Source organism: Aquarana catesbeiana, linkage group LG12, assembly GCF_042186555.1.
Source record: "Aquarana catesbeiana isolate 2022-GZ linkage group LG12, ASM4218655v1, whole genome shotgun sequence".
In the NCBI taxonomy this organism is placed as follows: domain Eukaryota; kingdom Metazoa; phylum Chordata; class Amphibia; order Anura; family Ranidae; genus Aquarana; species Aquarana catesbeiana.
The window spans coordinates 158,549,279-158,574,880 of NC_133335.1; the positions used below are offsets into that span (position 1 = coordinate 158,549,279).

At 42.2% G+C, this 25,602-nt stretch overlaps 1 protein-coding gene across 2 annotated transcripts in view; it reads left to right on the forward strand.

The window, feature by feature from the left end:
* ACLY (ATP citrate lyase) overlaps positions 1 to 25,602 on the forward strand; it is a 149,591-nt gene that overhangs the window by 66,472 nt on the left and 57,517 nt on the right. Inside the window, exons 6-14 of one of the 2 annotated variants that reach the window (XM_073606120.1) lie at positions 1,028 to 1,107; positions 5,654 to 5,784; positions 10,825 to 10,943; positions 12,632 to 12,768; positions 13,953 to 14,014; positions 14,120 to 14,237; positions 14,424 to 14,578; positions 17,621 to 17,711; positions 18,974 to 19,003. In XM_073606120.1, coding sequence (XP_073462221.1) covers positions 1,028 to 1,107; positions 5,654 to 5,784; positions 10,825 to 10,943; positions 12,632 to 12,768; positions 13,953 to 14,014; positions 14,120 to 14,237; positions 14,424 to 14,578; positions 17,621 to 17,711; positions 18,974 to 19,003 — 923 coding nt within the window. The remainder of the gene's footprint in view (positions 1 to 1,027; positions 1,108 to 5,653; positions 5,785 to 10,824; positions 10,944 to 12,631; positions 12,769 to 13,952; positions 14,015 to 14,119; positions 14,238 to 14,423; positions 14,579 to 17,620; positions 17,712 to 18,973; positions 19,004 to 25,602) is intronic. The other variant, XM_073606121.1, reaches the window with a different exon arrangement.

Here is a 25,602-nt window from a genome sequence, read left to right on the forward strand (position 1 = left end):
GGGTATATATACAGTACTGTATAGTATTTTCTAAACATTAACAAGCTGATTACACTAATTTTGCTTTGGCTGAAAGTTAGGCCAAGCTTTAGTAATGCAGTAATGTGCATTGTATTTAGTCTGTAGCTGTACTGTTCCTTTTGTAGTAATGGATCCCATTTGTTCAATACTGGGTGGCTGAGTGTTGGAAGATTTACCCTCTGGCAATGTATAGTCACCATTTTCTTTGCATGACACAATTGTTTGTAAATGATTGTTTTGCAATATATCCTGAATTAACTTTGGAAACATGCGAGCAATCATTACCACTAAGCTTTAGGCCTCACGCACACTGGACGTTAAATGTTGTGACGTCACGTCCGGCTGGCGGAAGTAAACAAACTTGAGATCTCGGCTGGAAAGAAAGAGATCGGTCTTTTTTTTTATCTCAATCTTTCCAGCCTAGAGGAGAGATGTGGGGCTCCATAAAGAGGACCTGTCACGCACCATTCCTATTACAAGGGATGTTTACATTCCTTGTAATAGAAATAAAAGTGATCAAAAAAAATTAAAGAGAAAGAGGGTGTAAAAAAAAAAAAAAAAAAAAAAAAAAAAAAAAGTAAAAAAAAAGTAAGTAAAATATACAATACAAAAAAAAAAAATTTAAAGCGCCCCCGTCCCCATGTGCTCGCGTACAGAACTTGAAGGACTTCAGTGCTTTTGCTGTGAACTTTGAGGATGAAGTGATTCACAAACAGCGGTTATTGCATACTTGTTTTAAAGCTCATTTACTGTTTGCTAAGAATAATTGACTAACTACTTGAAAGCCTGGCCACTGCTTTTCTTTAAAATATGAGTGTGGATTATTGGTAATCTTTCAGTGATAATTTGAAAGCAAGTAGTAATAAAATGTCCTGAGCTTTTGCTTTTTTTTTTTTTTTTATTACTGTAGTTTTTTTTTTAATAATTTCTACTTTTGGAAATGTGTTTAAAATAATTTCTGTATTGTGCAATGTATTTCTGACCAATTTGTATTTAATGTTTGCAGTGTCCTTGCCAGCTTCATAACTGGACTCTTCAACCTGTATGAGGACCTGTTCTTCACCTACCTGGAGATCAACCCATTGGGTATGTGCTTTAATTACAGGAACTTGGTAGCTGATAGTCGGGTGCCAGATAAGTTCCAAGCTTTCCCAGTTTTCACACCACCATCCCTGTGCATTGTTTGTGCAACATCTGTTCAGAAAATGGAAGATAGTCTCTCCATTCGCTGCATAAAGGAGAACGGTAGCCAATCTTTCAGTGTGGTGTAATTGGATAAATTAATTGTCATGTCTTTTCAGCATCAATCTCAGACGTTAATGGCTTATTCACACGTGTATTATTTATTACATTATTTTTTTCTGCACGAAATGCTGGCAGTGCTAACCGAGGATGCTGCGTAAAATATGTGGTGAAAGTGCTCAGACTTAGGAGCCTTTAGATGCATAAATTCTTCCTTTGTTCCAGTGAATGACTACATATGTATGCGCCAGGGGTGGATCCAGGGAGGGGGCAACAGTGCAATTGCGCCCCCCCCCCCATCTGGCCTCCTATTCAGTTCAGGGCCAGCCCGTCAGACCCAGGGGGCAGGATATCAGGTGTTAGCTGACCGTGAAGGGGGAGGAGCTGGAGGAGACCCCTACGGCCTCATGGGGGCAAAGGTTGCAGTTGCGCAAATATATATATATATATATATATATATATATATATATATATATATATATATATATATATATATATATATATATAATATATATATATATATATATATATATATACCTCTCTCTATCTATCCAAAAGATTTCCGAAGGGAAGAGTTCTCTACTTCCTGTGAAGAAAAGCACCAGATGTCCCTCGTTTAAAACCTCAGGGACTGCTTCCTCAAATGTCTCAGTGTTAAGGCGGTTCCGCCGCCAACAGGTCACTAGGGCCAGGGGCAAGCCGCAAAGGCCAGGGCCAGAAAAAGCCCTAAGTCCAAAATTCTTCTAAACCCAGCACCAAGCCCTTCTTTTGAGGGGACGCCCCCACTCCATCGAGTGAGGGGGGGGAGCTGCTGCACTTTGCGGACATTTGGAGAATAACAATTCAGGACGAGTGGGTCACCTCAATTATATCTCGCGGTTACAAGCTGGAGTTGCGGGGGGGGTTCCCCTTCAGAGGTTTTTAAGATCCAGCGTTCCCTTGGATCCTCCAAAAAAAAACTTATTGCTTCAAGTACTGCATCAAGGAGTGATTGTAGAGGTTCCTGTATTCGAAAGGGGCACAGGGTTTTACTCAAACCTGTTTACGGTTCAGAAACCAAACTGGGACACAAGGTCCATTTTGGACCCAAGATCCCTAAACAAGTATTTATTGATACAGTCCTTTTCAGATGGAGCCTGTCCGCTCAGTAGTAACCTCCAGAGGGGGGACTTTCTAGCCTCTATCGATATAAAAGACGTCCATTTACACGTACCTATCTTTCAGCCTCATCAGAGGTTCCTACGTTTTTCAGTAGAGGAACGTCATTTTCAGTTGGTGGCTCTACCCTTTGGCTTGCTACAGCTCCCCGGGTGTTCACAAAGGTCTTAGCACCAGTACTGGGTCTTTTAAGGGCCCAAGGGATCCTGGTGCTTGGGTATCTGGACGACCTCCTGCTCAGAGATCACTCATTACAGGCTCTAGAACAGAGAATAATATACACAGTGCGGTATTTGAAAAGCTTAGGCTGGATCATAAATACTGAAAGTCAACCTTGAAACCAGCTCAAAGTCTAAAGTATTTAGGTCTGATCCTAGACACGGTCCAAGCAAGAGTATTCTTGCCACCTGCAAGGATCTGTGCCCTGAAGGTTCAGGTGCGTCAGATAAGGGGCACCAGACAACCCTCCATTCGGTTCTGTATGAGTCTTCGAGGCAGTACTCTATGCCCAGTTCCATTCCAGGCCTTTACAACAAGACCTCTTGTTGGCTTGGAACAGAAGATGCTTAAACCTAAACTGGTGGTTGCAGGATCAGAACATGCGAAAGGGAAAATCCTTTCTCCCGGTAACTTGGAGAGTACTGCTACAGATGCCAGTCGCTTCCACGTCATCCCGATCTACTGTCTCAAGGTCCTATATTTCAGCCCAGTTTACAGTCTCTAAATTTGATGGCATGGCTATTGAAGCCAGGATGCTGAAGGACCGTGGCATCTCAGGACTAGTAGTGTCCACCCTAGTGAATAGCTTTCTAGCATTCACTAGGAAGATTTATCATAATGTCTGGAAGACTTGTATTGCTTGGTGTGAAGCCAGAAAATGGCATCCTCGGAAATACGTGAGAAGGGGCAGGCAGCTTCCAAGGCTTCCATTGCCAATTGGGTCCATCAATTGATCATTCAGGCCTACGGTCTGAAACATAAAGCTCCTCCCTTTAGGGTGAGAGCTCATTCTACCAGGGATGTCAGAACCTCCTGGGCTTTTCGCCATCAGGTATCTGTCAAAATTTTATCGAGTGGATGTTCGAGCAGCCAAGGATTCGGCTGTCAGCTGCAGTATAAGTTCTGATGGCTATTGTTTGGCAGAGTGTCTCCTTCCCCTCAAGGCTATTGCTCTGAGAAGTCCCAGCTGGTAATGAATATTAGCCTGACTCTGTGTCCCATGATGTATGAAAAAGAAAATAGGATTTTTTCATCATACTTACCTGTAAAAATCATTTTCTTTGAGTACATCGTGGGACACAGAGATCCTTCCCCTCTTTTTTGAGGATTCGGTGCTTGCTACAAAACTGAAGTGCTTCCTGTGTGGGAGGGGTTATATAGGGGATCACTTCCTGTCTAAAGACCTTTTGGTCTACCAGTGTCCATTCACCTGGAGATGGAGTATAACCCAGCAGGTAATGAATATTAGCCTGATTCTGTGTCCCATGATGTACTCAAAGAAAAGGATTTTACAGGTAATTATGATGAAAAAAAGTCTATTTTCTGCCTGTGTAAATGAGCCCTTAAAGTGAACTTGTACATTGCCGAAACTGCCTTTATGTGCTCTATGGTTGTACCAACTTGAGCTATGTATGCTCCAAGTCTGTCTGACTAGAGAACTGAGAGCACTTTCCTCAGTCCGAATGACAGTACTTTGGCCTGTTGATTTCCTGCCAAGGCACCAAGCACTAATCTTGAATATGCTCCTAAACCAGGAGGTACCTGGTGTTGTTTGTAGCCACTGAGCAAATAGAAGGGAACTGTTAGCAGGAAGGGGTTTTTTAGTTTACCAGTTATAGGCAAAGTACTGGTTGGGCTGTGCCAGACTATGGACATTAAGCATTTAAAACAGCTTTACAAGTCAGTACTCGCCTCTCTAGCTGATGTTAATGTGGAGTTATTCATTCTCTAAGATCCTCAAAGATCACAACAAAGACTGAAGTCGGGCTTCAGTTGGTTTCTAGAGCTTACCAGACATTACAATGTGATTGTATAATCTCCTTTATATCTACCAACTAGTATGTAGTGCAAGATCCTGCCTATATTTGAAAATTAATTTATTTTACAGAGATCGTGTAGTCATACTGTAACGTATATAGTGAGCCATTCAGTTTACAAGCATCTGCTGTTGTGAACTTTGAAAATGTATTTTTCCAAAATGTTAATACGTACAGAGATGAATGAGGGGAGTTTACAGTGCTTTTACTGCTTGTTCTGAATCCTGTAAATACTTTAGTGTGCATGATCTTTACACAGATTCAAGTTAAGGTCTGCAGTTTATCTCTGTGCTCCCTCTACAGTCTCCAGAAATGTAAGCATACTCTTCCACAGAGCAGTGCTCTGTCAAGTAGTAGGTGACAGCCATTAGAATATGCATGCCAGCTAAATTTGTGTATTGGGATTTTCTTGACCGTACTTTTTAGGCTACATGCACACAGGCAGGAAAATGCTGCTTTTAGAGTCATTTTTCTTTTTTCGTTCAGAGAGAAGTGTACTAGTGTAATTTTATGCGTATGTGCACATATACACGTAGTTTCGGGCTAATGGCATCAACTCTTGTAAATATGCATCATACTGAGCATTTTTTTAACCCTACATAGGACACAAGTCCTATTGTAATTCAATGTTATTAAAAATTACCTTTGCTTTTCAATCTGCAGCTCTGTAATTTTCTGAGAATGCATTGCAATATGGCTACCTGGAGATGTTCTGTACACAGAATGTGTACTGACCACTCCCCAGAAACATAATTTACTGCTTCTGGGAAATTTGGTGAGCCAATCACACAAGTCTGCCTAAGATGCAAGTCAGATTTCAGACATCCCCTGCAACAAGAATGTAGTTTTTGTAGAGATACCTTCAATAGGAACACATCTAAAGGGATTCAGGCCCAGCAGCTTTCCTCATTAGTGTCCTGCAGGTACCCAGCTGCCGGTTATGACCACTCCCATTATACCCACTCAGTACAGAGGCACAGACAAACACACAGTGATTTCTTCAGAATAACAAAAGGTAGGAATCTGCAACAAAGGTTGTTTTAATCCTTGCAATGTACATAGATCACCCAGAGGGGAATGTTTTTCTCTCAACAAAAGTGGAGTTACATTTTAAGTAAACACTGAGCAATATATTCTTTTCTAAACATATAAAAATTAACAAGAAAATGTGATTTTATGTTTCTTTCCCTCTCTAGTTGTGACCAAAGATGGCGTGTATGTTTTGGATATGGCAGCTAAGATAGATGCAACTGCTGACTACATATGCAAAGCTAAATGGGGTGATGTGGACTTCCCACCTCCCTTTGGAAGAGAAGCTTATCCAGAGGTGAGAGCTGGTCCAGAGAACGTATACAATATGCAGTGTGGCAGAGCAAATTGGGGTGCTTAAAAAGTGCAGTAATGCACAGAAATCAATTAGTTTGATTTACTGTAGTTAGATCAATGAAAATGACTACAGGTTGGTTTCCCTAGGCCAGCTTTGCAGTGCACATCAGTATGGCTTTCTGCAGCACTTTAGTAAATTAACTCACTGGAAAGGGTGGACATAGTTCAATGTTCCATATGTTGTAGTGTCAATGACATCTGTTTTTTTAAAATTACCCTCATTTCCCCCCCAGCTTCATTGCCAGTATCTAGTTCTCTTCTAATCTCTGGTGTCTTGTACAAATACAATTCCATAAAAGCTATTTTATCATCTGGAAGCTGTCACTGGTAGTAAATACTAAAGTAACTATATTTTCCCACAAATCCGTTTCACAGGAATTCTTAAGGTGGGTACACGCTATAAGAAAATCAGGGAAACGATTGTCCGGTTTTCCTTGATGATTCACAGCAAGTCAAAACTAAGGAAGGAAATGTATGAAAATTCTTGTACGACACAGACTTTTTTGTTTCTGATTTTTTTTCTTGTACAAAAAAAGACATGAAAACAGTACATATTAAATGGAAATTGTTCGTTCTGATAACATACGAGAAAAATTTTGGAGTTTATCCCTTCGGAAATTTTCCTTTGGAAAGTCTGAATCGGATGTCGAAAGTTGTGTACACGCTATACGAAAATAAAATGATCAAACCTCATACGGAATTTATTTTTTCAAATTTTCTCATAGTTTGTGAGTGAGAAAAATCAGTGGTACACTTCCAAAGCTTTGAGTACTGCTTGGACCTTGAAGAAGGGGACATACTCCGAAAGCTTGTCCTGAAAAATTGTATGTTAGTGCAAATAAAAGTATCACGGACAGTACTCAATTTTCTCTGAAAAAGACAAAGATATTGTATGAACCTATATCAAAAATATTATAAACAGGATCAGTAACTGGGATTTCTTTTGGACCCCCTCTGAGTCCAGGTCTACATTTTTAATATTGTCTGCTTAAGAATAGAATTGATTCGCTTTCAGTCATATTATCCTATTACTGTTGGCATGTCTGAAAAAGTACTTTCGTGACCTTTTGATACATAAGGCACCTGTTAATGCACACCTATACCTGAAGCCATGCTTCCTTCATATGTTTCCTGCACAATGCAAATGCAGTAGCCAAAAGTGTGGAACTGTGTCTCTCAGAACATCTGAAACTTTATGAATGTGTCCCCATTTTTTTTTCATGTGTGTCATGGCCTTTGGTGATAGAAGTATCCGCTTTATGAGTGACTTTGTTTTTTCCTGATGGATCTACATTACTTTATAGCAGACATTAATTAAATGGTTTAATGTCCATTTCCAGAGGCCTTCTTTAAAAAGCTACTAATGATTATATATTTTCACTATGATGAAGGTTTCATTGACACACATTGTATATTACTATTATACAGGATTTGTATAGCGCCAACAGTTTGTGCAGCGTTTTATAATATAAAGGGAGACAGTATGATTCCAATACAGTTCAATATAGGAGGGCCTTGCTCAGAAGATTACAGTCTAAACTTTGGATATGTTATTTATACCCACATAGGTATTACCCTTTAGACTCTAAAGGGTAATACCTATGTGAGTATAAACAGCATATCACTGGCAGTATCATTTATTGGTATGGTCCAGGTAAGGCTGCATAGTCATTAGCATTTCCATTGCTATTTCTATCTCGGTCTACAAACTTGCTGTTCGAACTTAAAGTTGTTGTAAACCTCAGGCATCAAATACGAACAATGCATATCCCTCTATAGTGTGTACTTGTCTCAATCCAGAGCACTAAGTGTAATTTCTGTCCGCTGCCTCATTCCTCTGCTATCAGCATGAATCACTTTTGACAAGTTTTCCTGACACCAAGAAAAAATGGTGACAGGGGAGGGACCTCCAACAGATTGACAGCCTCAGCTCTGTTCCTGTGAGCCGTGTGAAGGGGGCGTGTCTCTTCCCTCCAATAAGCTCTCAGAGCTTCCCTCACTGAGCTCTGCAAAGTAACTTCAGCTCTCCGCCCCCTTTTTTCTGAACTTTCAGACAAGCTTATAAATTCAGCACTTTGAATGTATGTAGAGAAGAGAAGACTGCAGATGGACAGATGCAACTTATGTAGGATGATTTGTTTCATCTCTGTGTATCACCTGAGGCCAGTCACTTCACTGGGTATATGTAAGGATTTACTACCACATTAACCACTTCCCGACCATGATATAGCCGAAAGATAACTACAGCCTGGTTCTCCAGTTTTGAGAGGGTGTCCATGACTCTACCTCTCGTGCGCCCCCTGGGGCACGGATCGGGTGCGCTCTGTGGCCGCTATGTCCTTTTGGACACAGCTAATCACAGATGTATGAATACAAGTGTTACCCGTAGACCTACAGGGATCGAAAAACGCAAAAAATTAGAAGTATATCAAAAAACAGTAGCCGGGGTCCAGGTAGTCATTACAAAATAGCCATCTATCAAATGTTAAAGTAGTTGGATTGAGGGTTTAAAAAGAGAAAGGGGTGGGGAAGGAAGAAAGAGAAAGGAGGAGTGAGGTTTTCATGCATTCATAAAGCGTTCTCAGTATACTGCAGTCATTCCATTAGCTCAAAGATTCTGTAGAAGCTTGTATCTCCAACCCCCATCTGATTGCTTAAACTCAATTTCCTTGTTTTTAATAAATCACCCTAACAAGACTTTCCTTGGAGATCAGAACTCTTCAAGGTCGCCTCAGGGTGATTTATGAGTAGAATGTACTCCTTCTATAAATTGTTTATAATGTGATGAAGTCCACATACAAGTCATTTGCAGCCCATACGTAAATCAAATGACACGAAAACTCAAAATCTGTGAAATGTGTCTTGTAGATATGATTTGTAGTTGGAGCTGAAGGCTGTATGTATATTTACCTGAAAGCATTTTTTCTCATTCATGGGTGTGTTTCAGCTTTGCATTGACTGCAGATCAATACCAATGTGCAGCTGCATAATCCGTATCAGGCAACAAATGTGACAGTTTTTATAGGACATGAGTTGGTATTCATATGATACCACATTATGTGATTAAATGGGTTTGTCCACCAACAACTAACCTTTCAGTTTTTGATGGATGCTGAACAGTTAAACTATCTGACAATTGCGTATGTCTAAAACCATTAGGAGGGCATTCCATGCCACTTACATTTTTTTTATTTTTTATTCATTTTATTGTGGAGAGTGCAACAGGAGATACTGAAACACATGGTGGTTGGAAACCAACAAAACTCTTGGACAGGCAGGAAGAGTCAGAATCATGGCAGTTGGAATTGAAGTCTGAACAGTGGCGGCCCGTCCATAAGGGACCCTAATCCATGTGCCCGGCCTCCAATCTACATGCAGGAATTTTCCTATTTCTGACACGCATCGCATTCAACAGGAACATGCACCAGTCTTTTTTACTAGTTAAAAAAAAAAAGTTTCACTATTTCAATGTTGCATCGCTGACACATATTCAGACTCAGTGGCGTATGGTGCTCAAAATTTGGGGGGGGGGGGGCAGTGGCAAACCAACGCCACACCCGCCCCCCCACGGGAGACGGACAGGAAGGCCCCCAGAGCGAGGAGTAGTTGGAGCAAGGAGCAGCAGCCCTACCCCGGATCCTCCTCATCTGCCTCCTAAGGTAAGGAGGCCTCTGATCACCGCCTTCCTGTCCGTCTCCCCTGGGGGGAATCACCGCTTTCCCATCCGTCTCCCATGGAAAGAGGATCACCGCCTTCCTGTCTGTCTACCGTGGGGTGACGAGTGTGGCGTTGGTTTGCCCTCTCCCACCCCCACCCCCCACCCCCCAAAATTTTGAGCACCAGCCGCCTCTGAGTCTGAATATGTGTCGGCGATGCAACATTATAATAGTGCAACTTTTTTACTAGTAAAAAAAAAAAAAGACTGTGACGCATGTTCCTGTTGATGTGTGTCAGAAATAGGAAAATTCCTGTTTGCAACATTACACAGAAATGTCGCAATTATTGCAACATATAAATGAAAAAATTGCATATATTTTGGGCACATAGAATTAGTACATTAGTGTACCAAAGCAGTATTTGGCACAGGATTTTGCAACAATTTGACACCTTTTTGGGACAATTTTGCAATTATTTTCCTGTTACAATTTCTCACTCTGCTCCGCTAAAATTTTCAGGCCCTATGTGTTATCTGATTGGAAACTGAAGAAGTTGGTCACTTGCAGTCATCTTTGTAGTTGTCCCAAGCAGACAGATCTTGGTAAGGTTGCAGGCCTATGGTCCAATCTGAGCACATCTGTCATTGATTTTATATATGAAATAAATATGAAGCTCTTATGGCTGACAGTGCAACACAATAGGGACTTTTTTTTTTTTGAACTGTGACTTTCGGAGTCAGCTAGGGACACTTGCTAGGTGTGCACCCCATGTTTACATGTCTTATTCTTCTCCTTTAGCCATTTACCATATTAAAGTAGTACTTCACTCTCTCAATCAACAGTGACTAATCTTAAACTTTATGCTGCTAGCATTAGTAAATGGATAGGAAAGTATATCATATTTGCTTGTGTGTGTGGGTTTTTTTTTTTTTTTTTTTTGGTGGTCTACATTTCTTCAGTTAATTCCTGGTTTCAATGGCTCCTGTGTGCATGTCTGAGCTAAGGACAGATGGATTCCAGGAAGTAACTGCTACATGAATCATCTGCCTTTACCCAAGATGGCCATTACCATAAATGCTAGGGGAGTGTTTTCAAAGTGATTTCTCAGCAAAATGGAGACATGGATGTACGGGGGAGTTTGCTTGTAATATTACAAATTGATTAAATAGGTTTGTAGTGCTCAGATGCAGTGTAGTTCCACTTTAAGAACATGCTATAATTGCTATGACAGTATGAGCCCTATTAATTTTTCTAAGCTGTTGTTACTGCTTGTTAAATTGGGTTAGGATTATTCTCACTTAAACATCTATTCCTTGCTATTGCAGGAGGCCTATATTGCAGACTTGGATGCCAAGAGTGGTGCAAGTTTAAAACTTACCATCCTAAACCCACGTGGCAGGATCTGGACTATGGTTGCTGGTGGAGGAGCATCTGTTGTTTACAGGTTTGTAGACGAGTATTATATATACATGTCTTTTGTAAATAGGAAACCTTTTTAGATTCTCCTATGATCATATAAAAGCTGTTAGAAAAATTGATAAGAATTCTGTCTGTATTGTTGGGTTGGGTATGGTAAGTTTCTGTTCCAGCTCTCTCTCTCCAAGTCCCCAGAGGGGAGTTCTCTCCTTACACTTGCTTTGCCTATGACAGGTAAAGCTCAAGCTTCTCATTCTGCTGACTGGGAAACCGTCACCATTTATTTGTGGAAGCCACTAGAGACAGTGGAAATGCTTTGTCATTAAAACTAGGTACACATGTTACGTTTTTTTTGTTTTTTTTCTCGTTCAACCCAGCGGGCCGAACAAAAAAAAAAAACTGAGGTCACTGGACTGGCTAAGCAATGTTAGTACTGCGATCACCCCTGCTGTGCTATTGTGTTACTTGTCTTACAGGGGCAATGCCCCCTGCCAGGAGACATTGATTAGTGCTGGTGGTTGGATGCTGGTTTTCCAGCACGCCCAATCGACAGAAGCTGGACATTACATCAGTTTTTGTCAGATTCGGATCCTGTGTACCCAGCCTAAGTGAGACTCCAAACTATCACACTCCTTCCAAACTGAAAAGATCTGTTTTATGTAGAATGACCCAATTTGTGGCCTTTGATCAGTTGTATACCAAGTTCCTGAGCAGCCAATAATGTTGTAACTAAATTCCTGCAGCCAGCATCACCATTTGCCGGTAATGTGGGCAACACCAAAGGCTTAGTAGTTAGCACGTCAGCCTAGCAGCACTAGGGCCCTCAGTCCCAGCCAGCACACTCTTTGCATCTTCTCTCTGTGCTCGCATGGGTTCCCTCTGAGTACTCTGGGTTCCACACTGCAAAGACATGCCAATAGGTCAATTGACTCCTATCTAAATTGGCCCTAGTATGCCTATGTGTTTGTGTTGCATGCAGGGATTAAAGTGACTGTACGGTATTTGAAATGCTGTGCAAATTGCTGGCGCTGTATAAATGACTATAATAAACTTTACAGAATGATCCACTTATTGGGCTACATCACAAGCTTGCAAAAGCTCATTTTTTTTTTGGAAAGACATGATGTGAAGTTGAAGTTATTTATACAAATATATTGTTTATTTTGTAAGCCTGTGGTCAAGAACTATAAAGGCAGTTAAGTCTCAATTCTGAATTGTTTATTGCTAGTATGCGATTAGCAAGGCAGAGAGTAATATACAGGCTGAAGTAGCACGGTATTTAAACAAGAGTTAGGCAGGCCATATACGGTGTAAATTTCTTTCCTGCAACCACAATTCCCCCATCAACACAGACCATGCTGATAGGGGAATCTGCAATTGTCTTCTCCGGGCAGGGGAAGCTGTCCCTATCGGCAGGAGACAGTGATTATCGCTAGCTGCTATAGCAGCCGCTAGCTATCATCGCAAGAGAATCTGGCAAGCTGGTTGTACCCAAGTTGATCCATTGATTAACTTGGCACATTCAGCCTGCCCATTAACGGTTGAAATCTTGGCCGATTCCTGCTGAGCCAGCCAAGATTCGAACCGTGTATGGCTGGCCTAAGTATTGCACTCTTTTCTGTTCAGATAAACTCTTTAGTCACCACATTGGTATTTTTATGTGGTTTTTTTTTTTTTTTTTTAATCAGTGACTAGAAGGTTATTCTTTTTTCATAGTGACACCATTTGTGACCTGGGCGGAGTAGACGAGCTGGCCAACTATGGGGAGTATTCTGGAGCACCCAGTGAGCAGCAGACCTATGACTACGCGAAGACAATCCTCTCCCTTATGACAAGGGAAAAGCATCTTGATGGTAAAAACTTAAAAACATAGAAGACAAGTGGCAAAAAATACCAAGTAGCCAATTGAGTCTGCCATTCTTTCTTCTTCTTCTTCCTTTTTTTTTTCTTTTTTTTTCTTTGTGTGTTTTTTCTTACACCTGTGTGTAAAGGCTAAGAAAAAATGTAAATGTGCACACATTTTTTGCAGGAAAAAAAAAATGTAATGTATTTTTCCACAGAAGCCAGCAAAGAATTGCACCCACAATCTATGGATCATGGTGTAATGCCAGGCACCTGCAAGCCTTTCCGCCAGCTCTCTGCTCGTACCCCAGTAGAACTTTCAGCTAGAGAGCTGGGGGAAGTATCAGGGACTACAAGTGTGCTGATTACCTCACTTGTGTTCCGTTAATAACTACAAGTCTTTCTGCCATGGTGCCAGAGGGGACGTACAGTTTATTAATTCACAGATGGTTGTGAATGAATGATGCAGCTCTGTGGGTGGAGCCTGGCACAGCTGCGCCAATTTTAAAAGTGATTGTGGGTGCGGGGTAGATGAACCCCCACACACTCTGAGCAGTTGGTGCTTAGCAACATGTTACACTCTAAATATAGATGTGGCATGTTACGAAAGATGGAGTTGGCCTTTAAACTTTCTAACTGTTCATATTATAGGCATCTTGACTTAAATAGACTTCTTAAGGTGGGCATAGAGGGCTTGAATGTTGGTTGATTCCTGCCTAATTGTCCAAAATTTGAGCTGAGCATGGCCCTGCAAGCACCACCCAGCTTGACAAAAGTTTAAGGAGCTGAGTGAAAAAATTATTGGCCGAACAGATGCAGACTGCTGTTTGACAGTGCCATTAGATTCAGGCAGCCACAGGTGCTGAAATTCGAACTATCTATGCCCAGCCTTAGCCATGTATAGTTTTGCATGTAAATTGACTAACCAAAGCGGTTCATTTGGAGCAGATTAAAATTTGTATGTTGCAAACTGTCACCAATTTTATCCTTTTTTTTCTTTATCCTTTTAATTGTTTTAACCTGCAATTAAAATGGCACCTCTTGAGTTTGATTTTCTGAAGATGATTTGAGCAAATTCAGGACTTTATGAACTCTTTAATTTAGTTCCTGAGAGTGAATGTAAATTTTAGCAAATAAATGTGTCTGCTTCCTCAAATTGATTCATTCTTGTAATTGTGCTGATTTTTCTCTCTAGGTAAAATTCTGATTATAGGGGGCAGTATTGCAAATTTCACTAATGTTGCTGCAACCTTTAAGGTGAGGTGTGGGGGGTGAGATTTGCTAAAAAAAAAATGAGACAAATTTTGACTTAAACCAATATTGATCTCTTCCTCCTTTTTTTTTTTTTTTCTGTACCTTTAGGGTATTGTAAGAGCTATTAAGGATTTCCAGGGACCATTAAAGGAACATGAAGTCACAATATTTGTGAGGCGAGGAGGACCAAACTATCAGGAGGGACTTCGTGTCATGGGTGAAGTAGGTAAGTGGGTAATATTCTGCCTAGAATACCGCCAGTACCCTTAGATTCTACACAGTTACATGCCTGTTTTCTTTACAGTTTATTTGAACCAAGCACAAATCACCTCCTCAGTAAAAAGTATATAAAGCTTGGCTATACACTGATAAGTCCTGTTGCTAATATATTTTTCCTTTTTGTGTCCCACAGGAAAAACTACAGGAATTCCCATCCATGTGTTTGGCACAGAGACTCACATGACAGCCATTGTGGGCATGGCACTGGGCCACCGACCAATACCAAACCAGCCTCCCACTGCAGCACATACTGCAAACTTTCTGCTGAATGCCAGTGGCAGCTCTTCAGTAAGTGAGAGATAAACTTCTTCTACATATACAGTTTGATACATCTGCAGAGGGCTGTTGGCTTTTGTACATCAAGCAATTTTCTTTCCTTCAACCATGGGTCTAAAAGCCAGTTTCAGTAATCGTACTAGATAGACCAATTTCAGTACAACCACAGCCTGCCCATAGATGGATCGTCTATGGCCGGCTTAAAAGGTAAGTTCACCATTGCAGAAAAATCTGTGAACTTACACAGGACCCTGTCCCCCCAGTCCTGCTGAGCTGGAGCATGGGGATATCCCGATTTGAGCCCTGGTATAGCCGTGTCATCGGTCTGGGGCTTAGAAATTGCCTTTGCTTAATCTCCAAAATTTAGTCAATCAGGTGGTACCTTTAGGAGCATTCTAATTGGTCAGCGCCGCCACATGGGTGGTGCCGACCAATCAGGAGCCACGTAGCCCATCCTATCAGTGGGCGGGAAGAGGAGAGAAAGCCGAGGGGATTTCTAAGCCCAGGTCAGCGGGACTGGGGGGGGGGGGGGGTGAGGAGGGGGATCTGTGTTAGTTCACCTTACAGATTTTTCTGTAAAGGTGAACTTGCACTTTTTAAGGACTTGTTCACATCTGTGTGCGGACCTGTGGTAGAAATACAGAAAACAGTTTTGTCCTGTTCACACTTGCCTGACAGTCCTGTGTGGCTCTGAAACGTTGCACTCCTGTACTGTGATGTGATCTTTATTCAATTAAATCCTTTGGACAGTATTTGAAGATCTGTGTTGTGCTACCAAATATGTACACTGTTCAAAATTCAGCACAGCCTTCGTGTAAGCTGCAGTGCAGAAATCTGCAGCCGTTCAGCATTTTTCCATCCCACACTGCAGTTCACTCACAGCTCTATTTCTCCCTCCATTTCTATGCACCACAGCTGAGCTATGGTGCATAGAAATGAATTGACTTTTACTTGTGACATTTCAGTGATGATCAAGAAAAAAAAGGAAACTGTACGCCGTACTTTACAATGGCAAGGCCTCGCCGACCAAAACGCCAGCCAAAATGGACACTTTCTGCACACTAAAATGCAGTGTTTTCCCATGCACAAAGTATCAAGCCCTAAGGCCTCTTGCACACGGTACTAATGTTTGAGCATCAGCATTTTTAGATGTATTTAGCATTTGTTAGGCCTTTTTTTGCAGTTTCATATTTGCTTGGATTGGTGCAAAATACTGACTGTGTACTCAGATCTGAACAAAGCTTGTTTGCACATCTGCATGTACAGGGACATAGCAAACTATGTGCTGCATTTTAGATCAGTAAAAAAAAAAAAAAAATGGTATGCCTGAAAACAGTTTTTTCAGGCAGTATTGTGCAAGTGGTTTTAAAAGTCTGTTTCTATGCACCAGTACACAGATGAAATCCATGTTTTACATATTAGATACATACACCTGCTTAAATATTTTGGAAATCAGATCTATTTTGGACTCTGATGACTGCCTTACATCTACATCTAAGGTTCCATTAAAAGGTTTTCATAAAAAAATATGGAAAGGTAAACTAACTCCAAATATCCTGGCCTCCACTCTGGACCCCACTGCACATAGCAACCGTTATGTTCTGCGTTTCTCATGTACCAGTCCATACACCAAAATTCACATCCCCGGAGTGAGTATCTATCATAATACTTGCAATGGCAAGCTTTCATTGGTCAGTGCAATCATGTGACCATACTGACCAGTGAGAAGTGCATTTGAGGCTTTTTCTTCTGGTAAGGCATTCCAGAAGAAAGAAGCGCTTATCATTGGTCAGTTTGGTCATGTGGTTGTGCTGACTAATGAACACTTGCCATTATGGATGCTCACTCTGGAGGGGTGTACTGCAGTGTATAGTACATGGACTACTATACCTGGCATCACAGGGCATCACTGCCACTATGTGCAGCAGGGTTCGACAGGGCAGGGTGGCCAGGATGTTTGGAGTTGGATTGAGGATCGAGCCCGCACGAGTATTCCCATAAGAAAACTAATCTTTAATATCACTTTACTTAAAGCCCTTGCACACTGGGGCGGTTTGCAGGCGCTATTGCGCTAATAATAGCGCCTGCAAACCGCCCCGAAAGTGCCGCTGCTTTCATTCCAGTGTGCAAGCCCCGAGGGCTTGCACACTGGAGCGATGCGCTGGCAGGACGGTAAAAAAAGTCCTGCTAGCAGCATCTTCGGAGCGGTGAAGGAGCGGTGTGTATACCGCTCCTGCCCATTGAAATCAATGGGACGGCGCGGCTATACCGCCGGCAAAGCGCCTCTACAGAGGCGCTTTGCGGTGGTATTTAACCCTTTCTCGGCCGCTAGCGGGGGGTAAAACCGCCCCCCTAGGGGCCGCATACCGACGGTAAAATGCCGCTAAAACGCCCCAGTGTGCAAGGGCTCTTAGGTCAGCTTAGATTTTCTGTTCAAATATAAAAGTAGATGGTTGAAAACTGACATAGGTTGTCGCACATGTCAATAGAACTAAACTGAACTCTTCATAAATGTTTAGAAGTGCATTTACAAGTGTCAAGACTAAAATGTTATTGTAGCCCAAAAAATGAATATGTGCCTATGTTTCTGCTCTTATAAATGATTTATACTTGAGCACGCTGCAATTTACTTATGTTTTATGTCTTACACCAATTCAAATTATGTTTGTTATGTGAATAGTATGATTTACAGTTAAGGTGCTATGTGTCATGCTTAGATATTGAGGTTGATTTACTAAATATACTGTACACTTGCTCCAGAGCTTAGTAATTGAGGTAAAGCTTCACTTTGCCAAGATCACCCAATCCCTTGCAAGGATAATAAAAAAACAGCATTTTTGCTTGCACATGATTGGATGATAGAAATTAGCAGAGCTTTTTCCTCAGATCTAGAGCAAATATACTGTGATCAACTGCACTTGCAAAGCACAGTATATTTGCCTTTAGTAAATCAATCTCCCTGTCTCTGAAAAAAAAAGTATTTGTCTGGACTCTCATTGAGCAGCTGTTGATATTGTCTAGGTATTTTTCTGAAAGCTAAGTTTTGTCCTGTAGACTCCTGCACCCAGTAGAACGGCATCATTCTCCGAATCCAGACAAGAGGACATCACTCCAGCTAAAAAGGCCAAGCCGACTCTACCTAGTGGTAATTTAGTCTTCTAATACCTTTTCTGTGTCTTCAAATTCTTTATTTCTCCATTTCATTTACAGTAACTATAATCTTTATAAGGTTAGGTTTGCATCTGCTGGCCACATTTATTTTAAATATTTCCATCTTTTATGGCACTGGGGGGATACTGTGTGCTATTTCTACATGCCACCTTCATGAGATAAATTTATTCTGGCTGGAAAGCTTAGATTAATGCTGGCCATACACTAATCGAGATTCGGTGGGTTTAGCAGGAAACCAAATTCTAATTGGTGTGTGGCTGTCCACACCTGACAGAAGTTGATTGCTTGATCTACTTCTGTCAAAGGGACATGCTGGAAAATGTTTGTCGATCAGCAGCTGCAGCCAGGTGGTTGCAGCCACTGATCAGTGTATTCCAACAGCAGCCGGTCCACAGTCGAATACAGTATCCCAACGGGAGGAGATTCCTTCATCCTAGTTGTTTATGGCTGGCTGAGAAAAAAAACAAAACTAACCATGTAATAGCCAGCTTTATTGTTACATTTGAGGAGAGAAAAGAAGGAAAACCTCTTGTTATTGGTCATAGCAGTGCCTAAGCTGTCATACCATGCTGGGTGGATACAAAAAGTTGAACTTGCCTGGCCATCTCTGGTTTGTGTGCTTTGAGGCACATTATTGGCATTTAGCCTTTGAGTGAAGTAGGACCTACTGATCCGCAAGCTTATTTTGGATATTCAAGCTTTTTGGCTTAGATTAACAGACACAACTAACATATTTTTTGAAGACGAGGTCAATAATAATACCCCCCCCATTTCTCAGCGTGTAGGTTTCCTTAAATTAGAACTCCTCCACCCATCAGACTCTTTTGGGGGGGGGGGGAGGGGGGGGGGCAGGTTTTTGCCCCCAGCCTTCTGGGACACGTCAAGGATCCCAGAAGGCTACAGAAGCGCAGTGAGAAGCTGGCTGTGAAGCCACGAGTCACAGCTGGCCTCCGACACTAAAGAGGCAAGCGCTGGGACCTGAAGACCAGTGAAGAACCGGCTCGGGTGAGGACGGTGCTTGATCCTTGCACAGGTAAGTGTCCATTTATTAAAAGTCAGCCGCTACAATATTTGTAGCGGCTGACTTAATGTTTTGTTCCTAGGGAGAGATCCTCTTTAATAAATTACTTGACGAGCTTATAGGAAAGCATATGATACATTTTACAGGGCCTTCATTTTGCATCACTTTTGAATCTTACATTTTTGGAGTGCACCCTAACTGTTTCATTTTAACAGATACAGCGGCCATACATGGACCAGCTAAAGGTAGGCTGGTAGCTGAGAGCTGGTTGTTTGCTGTGCTCTGTCTGCACTGTGGTCTTTACAGTCCTAGTGTGTGTATTCCGCTGCCTTGTCCCCATTCATCTCCATCTGTATGCAAAATCTAGATTACTATTACTGTATGTGCAAAAATAAGATTTTTGTACGTAATCTATAACCACCTTCTAGAAGTCTTTTGAGGGACAAAAGAAGATAGAAAATCTTAGTTGGGTATCATGCAGCTGCATATATCCTTACTCTCTGAATATCTTCCCATTTCCCACAACAGACAATAAAGAACAAAGTATTTTAGTGTTGTTCACCAGTAGTTCAGTTATTGTGGGACTGATCTCCTTTGTTATAATATTAAGTAATATTTCATCTTTTTACATTGCTGCCATTTTTTATATTTTGCAAGTGTCTGGATTGTGAAACAAACTACAAATGTTCAGTACTCTGCCCAGGGCCACTCAACATTTTTTTTCAGCATATACAGTGGGGCAAAAAAGTATTTAGTCAGCCACCAATTGTGCAAGTTCTCCCACTTAAAAAGATGAGAGAGGCCTGTAATTGTCATCATAGTTATACCTCAACTATGAGGGACAAAATATGGAAACAAATCTAGACAATCACATGGTCTGATTTTTGAAAGAATTTATTTGCAAATTATAGTGGAAAATAAGTATTTGGTCAATATCAAAAGTTCATCTCAATACTTTGACATATTGCCAACACAGGATATATAACAAACGTTTTCTGTAAGTCTTCACAAGGTTGTCACACACTGTTGCTGGTATGTTGGCCCATTCCTCCATGCAGATCTCCTCTAGAGCAGTGATGTTTTGGGGCTGTCGCTGGGCAACATGGACTTTCAACTCCCTCCAAAGGTTTTCTATAGGGTTGAGATCTGGAGACTGGCTAGGCCACTCCAGGACCTTGAAATGCTTCTTACGAAGCCACTCCTTCCATGCACTGGCAGTGTGTTTGGGATCATTGTCATGCTGAAAGACCCAGCCACGTTTCATCTTCAATGCCCTTGCTGATGGGAGGAGGTTTGCACTCAAAATCTCACGATACATGGCCCCATTCATTCTTTCATGTACACGGATCAGTCGTCCTGTTCCCTTTGCAGAGAAACAGCCCCAAAGCATGATGTTGGCACCCCCATGCTTCACAGTAGGTATGGTGTTCTTTGGTTGCAACTCAGCATTCTCTCTCCTCCAAACACGACGAGTTGTGTTTCTACCAAACAGTTCTACTTTGGTTTCATCTGACCATATGACATTCTCCCAATCCTCTTCTGGATCATCCAAATGCTCTCTAGCAAACCTCAGACGGACCTGGACATGTACTGGCTAAAGCAGGGGAACACGTCTGGCACTGCAGGATCTGAGTCCCTGGCGGCGTAGTGTGTTACTGATGATAGCCTTTGTTACGTTGGTCCCAGCTCTCTGCAGGTCATTCACTAGATCCCCCCGTGTGGTTCTGGGATTTTTGCTCACCGTTCTTGTGATCATTTTGACCCCACGGGGTGATATCTTGCGTGGAGCCCCAGATCGAGGGAGATTATCAGTGGTCTTGTATGTCTTCCATTTTGTAATTGTTGCTCCCACGGTTGATTTCTTCACACCAAGCTGCTTGCCTATTGCAGATTCAGTCTTCCCAGCCTGGTGCAGGTCTACAATTTTGTTTCTGGTGTCCTTCGACAGCTCTTTAGTCTTCACCATAGTGGAGTTTGGAGTGTGACTGTTTGAGGTTGTGAACAGGTGTCTTTTATACTGATAACAAGTTCAAACAGGTGCCATTAATACAGGTAATGAGTGGAGGACAGAGGAGCCTCTTAAAGAAGAAGATACAGGTCTGTGAGAGCCAGAAATCTTGTTTGTAGGTGACCAAATACTTATTTTCCAACATAATTTGCAAATAAATTCTTTCAAAAATCAGACAATGTGATTGTTTGTTTGGATTTGTTTCCACATTTTGCCTCTCATAGTTGAGGTATACCTATGATGACAATTACAGGCCTCTCTCATCTTTTTAAGTGGGAGAACTTGCAGAATTGGTGGCTGACTAAATACTTTTTTTCCCCACTGTAGTAGCTCTTTAAATGCTCATGTTAGACCAGGGCTCAAAATTTCAAGTCCTGAGCTACTAGCCGGGCCTTAACGGTTACTCAACACCAGTTGCCCCACCCAACCCCTACCCTGCCCGCCCCTAATTCCGCCCTTAAACACGCCCTCATAAATTATCTCATGTAATGACACTTAAATGTTTTATGCAGAAGTTACAAAATTAAAGTGCCCATCACTGCAGCCTCACCTGTGCCCATCACTGCAGCCTCACCTGTGCCCATCACTGCAGCCTCACCTGTGTTCATTAATGCCGCTTCACCAGTGCAGGGAAAGAGAGGAAGAGGATTGCCGACCGGATCATCACAGAGCTGGGAACATTGTTGTAACCATTTGAATTGCCAAGTGTTCCCCGTGCTCGCCGTCACATACAGCCCGGCCCGGGTACTTTGATATACGTCACGCATCCCGGCATTGGTCCGGTGTTATGTCTATCAAAGTAGCCGGGGCAGGGAGCACGGCTGTATGCGTCGGTGAGCGCAGGGAACACTTGGCAATTTAAATGAAAGCTGTTACAGCGATGTTCCCCGCTCTGTGATAATCCGGCCGTCTCTCTTTTCCCCCGGGCGAATGCTGGGAGAAGGGCTCTCCCCCCCCACAAGGCAGCCCCACACTCACCAGCAATTGTTTTCCACTCACAAAATGTGAGTAGGCGAGTGGAAATTTTGAGGGCTGTGCTAGACCGTGTCCAGAGTATTTCAGGGTTGAATAAGTATTTTTTCATTTTAACAAAGTTAGAAAATGACAAACATATAATCATAACAATGAGTGCAATGGTACAAAAATGTAGGTATAGAAAAATACTGTGTCGTGTATAAAGAGATGGAGTAAGGTAGGGGCATGGTCAGAACAAAGTCTCATTCCAATAGATGAAGTAGGTGTATAATCTAGGAGGGACTGAGAGACCATCATAAAATCAATGCGACTATATGACGAGTGTGCAGGGGAAAAATATGTGTAGTCCCCCCCTGAGGGATTTAGCACCCGCTACACATCTACCAGTGAAAAATTTGGAAAAAAGCAAACAAATCTTGGTCAGGGAGGCAGGGGATGTTGAGGACTTACCCGAAGGAGAGTCACTGCGTGGAACCAAGGCAATATTGAAGTCCCCTCCAAAAATTATGTTTGTGTAGCCAAAGGACTCTAAACGGGACATCGCAGAAGAGAGGAAACTTAGTTGGTCCTGGTTGGGAGAACATACGTTAACAATAGTAAAGACTGATTGCAAAAGGAGTCTATAATGTCAGGTGTAAAGGAACAATGAAAGGCTATGGCGACCCCCTTAGATCTGGCAGAGGGATTGGTACGATGAAACCAAGTGGGATATTGTTTATGAAGTAAGCGGGGGATTGTATCAGAATGTAAATGGGTTTCTTGCAGTAAAAGAATTTGGTACGAAGCTTATAAAAATGATACAATGTCTAGCTATAGTTTTCAGGGGCATTGAAGCCTCTGCAGTTTAAGGAGGATACTTTCAGGGAAATTGGGGTAGCTATTTAATAAATAAAATGGACTGAACTAGGAGATACTGATTCAGAGAACTCGTATTCATATAAGAGTACCAGAGGAGCCAAAAGGAAGGTAGAAGAGAAAAAAGAAAAGGCAAGAATACAGACCACAGAGAGGGGTCAGTCAATCTGCAACACGTTGACCTATGGAAAAATTCAGCGCACATTACCTTTATCAATGGGCAATGGGCCTTGAGCAATGGGTCGCAGACCAGCTGAGCTATTATTAAAACAGCTATCAAGTATATGAGGAGGCGCTGCCCTCCAGTGGTGACTAGTAAAAACAAAATAGAACTGTGGCCAAAAAGACCAAGTGTGTAACCCTATAGTATATATCACAACCAGAGCCACTATGGTCACTGAAAACCCTAAAGCGGGGAACATGGTCAGTGCACAGAGTGGCCCACGCAAACCAGGCATTAAACAACAAAAAGAAAAAAAAAACATCATAAACTGGTAGCTTGGAGCCCATTTAAATAAATTAGAGGACGGCCATCCAGTAGATAAAGGGAGACCAGGGGCAGCAGCTTTCAGAGGCCAGTCCGAGGTAGCAATCTGAGGGAGCTCGAATGTTCCAAGGGAAGTGGGAAGATCGCAGATTTGCCCTCATGTGATGCAACTACTTGGAACGGAAATCCCCAGTGGTATTTCATTTGTTTAGCTTGGAGGGCGCCCGTGAGTGGTTTCAAATCTTTGCTCATATCCAGGGCCAGCTTAGACAGGTCAGGTAGTAATGAGACCCGTGTGCCATTCAAAAGGTTGGAATCTTGCTTGCGAGCTGCTTGCATGATTTCAGCTTCAACTGCATAAAAATGAACTCTGCAGATAACATCCCTGGGGAAAGCAGGGTTGGGATTCTTAGGGCCCAAGGCCCCGTGGATGCGATCTAGTTCCAGGGTGGCGTCTTCAGGCTTTTGGAGGAGTTGGTTAAACATTACCGTGGCTGCAAAGGCTAGATCTTTGGTCTCTACAGTCTCAGGTAGACCACGTATGCGTATATTACGCCTGCTTCATTTCTCCTGGTCATCTTGATGATAAGAGTTGCTGGATTTGTATCTTGCGTTCCTGGAGAATAGTCTTATGTACATTAATCTGTGATACTGTGGCTTCTACAGATTGTTCAGTATCTTCCAGCCTGCCGGTAAAATCCCTGCGGAGGTCAGAGATTTCCTGTTTGTAGGAGTGTTTTAGCGTTTTTACATAGGCCTGAAAGTCATAACTGGTCGGGAGGGTCTTTAATGTAGGCCTCCATGTCCCAACCTACACTGGAGTGTTGTGGTTCTGGAGAGTGGCAGCCTGAGTGGACTGAGTCACGGTCAGACTCTTGTGGGGAGTGAGTGCGATGCCGAGTGCTCACCTGTGTGCTGTGAGGAGGAGCAGGTCGACGTCATCTTGGACGAGGGGGAGACGCTGCGGTGTGGCTCAGATCGGGTAAAGAAACGCCCAATCTCGCCCTCTTTTGGCGGTCCGGGAGTCCAGCAGCCCTCTCTAATGCCTTTCCTCCCCACTGCCTTTCCTCCCCATCGTGAGATGATTAGAGGTCTGTGGGGGCTATCTGTAACCCGGGATGTGCGGGAGCCGAGGAGACACACAACCTACTGCTCCATGCACTAGGCCACCCCCAGCGTATTTTAGTACAGCTCCTGGATGCCATGGAAATAGTCAGGAAAAGCTCTGTTGTCTTTTTTGTGTAAGTGGGTACCTGCCATGGCATTTATATACGTTGCTAAAATTAAGCCTTTGGTAAAGAGAGTTCCTGGGATAATGAAGTCTTACCAAACTTTTGTGGATGGAATATTTCTCACATTTTCAAATTCGCAACAAAAATGGTCATATTTAAATTTCATGTCTGTAGTGGGCTGACACACTGATCCCCCCCCCCCCCCCCGTAGAAATTTCAATAAAGCAGCTGAAAGCCGCAGGAGGGAGAGGAGGAGAAGAGGCTGTCGGCTGCTTTATGGAAAGCTATACAGGTGGATCGGTGCTTGTAACTCCCCCCGCCGCCGCACTGATCACCCCGACTGTCCCCATATCCTCCTCCTGTCCCCCTCCGTGCTCGATCTGTCAGGATGGAGGGCGGAGGAAGGAGCCGGTAAATATGTCATTTACCGACTCCTTCTTTTTCCGAATGAACAGAGTCAGTGATCACTGACTCTATCCATTCATAACTGAGCATTGTAAACTTTGTTTACGATGCTTCAGTTTATGAATGGAGAGGAGCCTCTGTCTCCTCTCCATTCTATCCAGTGAAGCTGAGGCTGCAGAGAAAGGGACTGGGGAATCTGTGTCCTTAGTCCCTTTCTCTGTTTTTTAAAAGAGAGATGGCAGGGGTCTGCTCAGACCCCTGATATCTCACCAAAGCCCCCCAACAGGGCTGATAAAAAAATAAAAATAAAAAAGGGGAAAAAAAAGAATTGTAATAAATATTTAAAAGGTTAAATTGTAAAAAAAATAAAAACTAAAAAACACACTGAAACCGTCTACATCGCCTCTGAGCATTGTAAAAAACATAACAAAAAAAATTAAAAAATGATAAAATAAAATTGTAAAAAAAAAAATCTACTGACACACGTCATCAGTGCTGCATATTAGTGTCACATAAAAGTATCAGTATCGGCGAGTACTTGAAAAAAAGTATTGGTACTCGGTCTTAAAGTGGTATCGGTGCAACCATACTTCTCATACAGCTGTTTTGCTTTGTGCAGTTTCCCTTTAAAAACAACCAGGTCTGCAGTATGGCTGTGTGGTTGTAGTATATCCTTTTTTTTGTCTTATTATTGGCAGTAACACACCACATTTTAATGTACCCAGAGCTTAAATCGGCCTTTTTTTTTTTTTTTTTTTTTTTTTTTTTTTTTTTCTGCACGTAACCAAATAAGCGTTTTTCTGTGTTTCCCAACTCCAGTACAATAATAATGTGAAATCTGCTTGAAGGCAGAGGATGGATGTTCCATAAACATCATGAAGG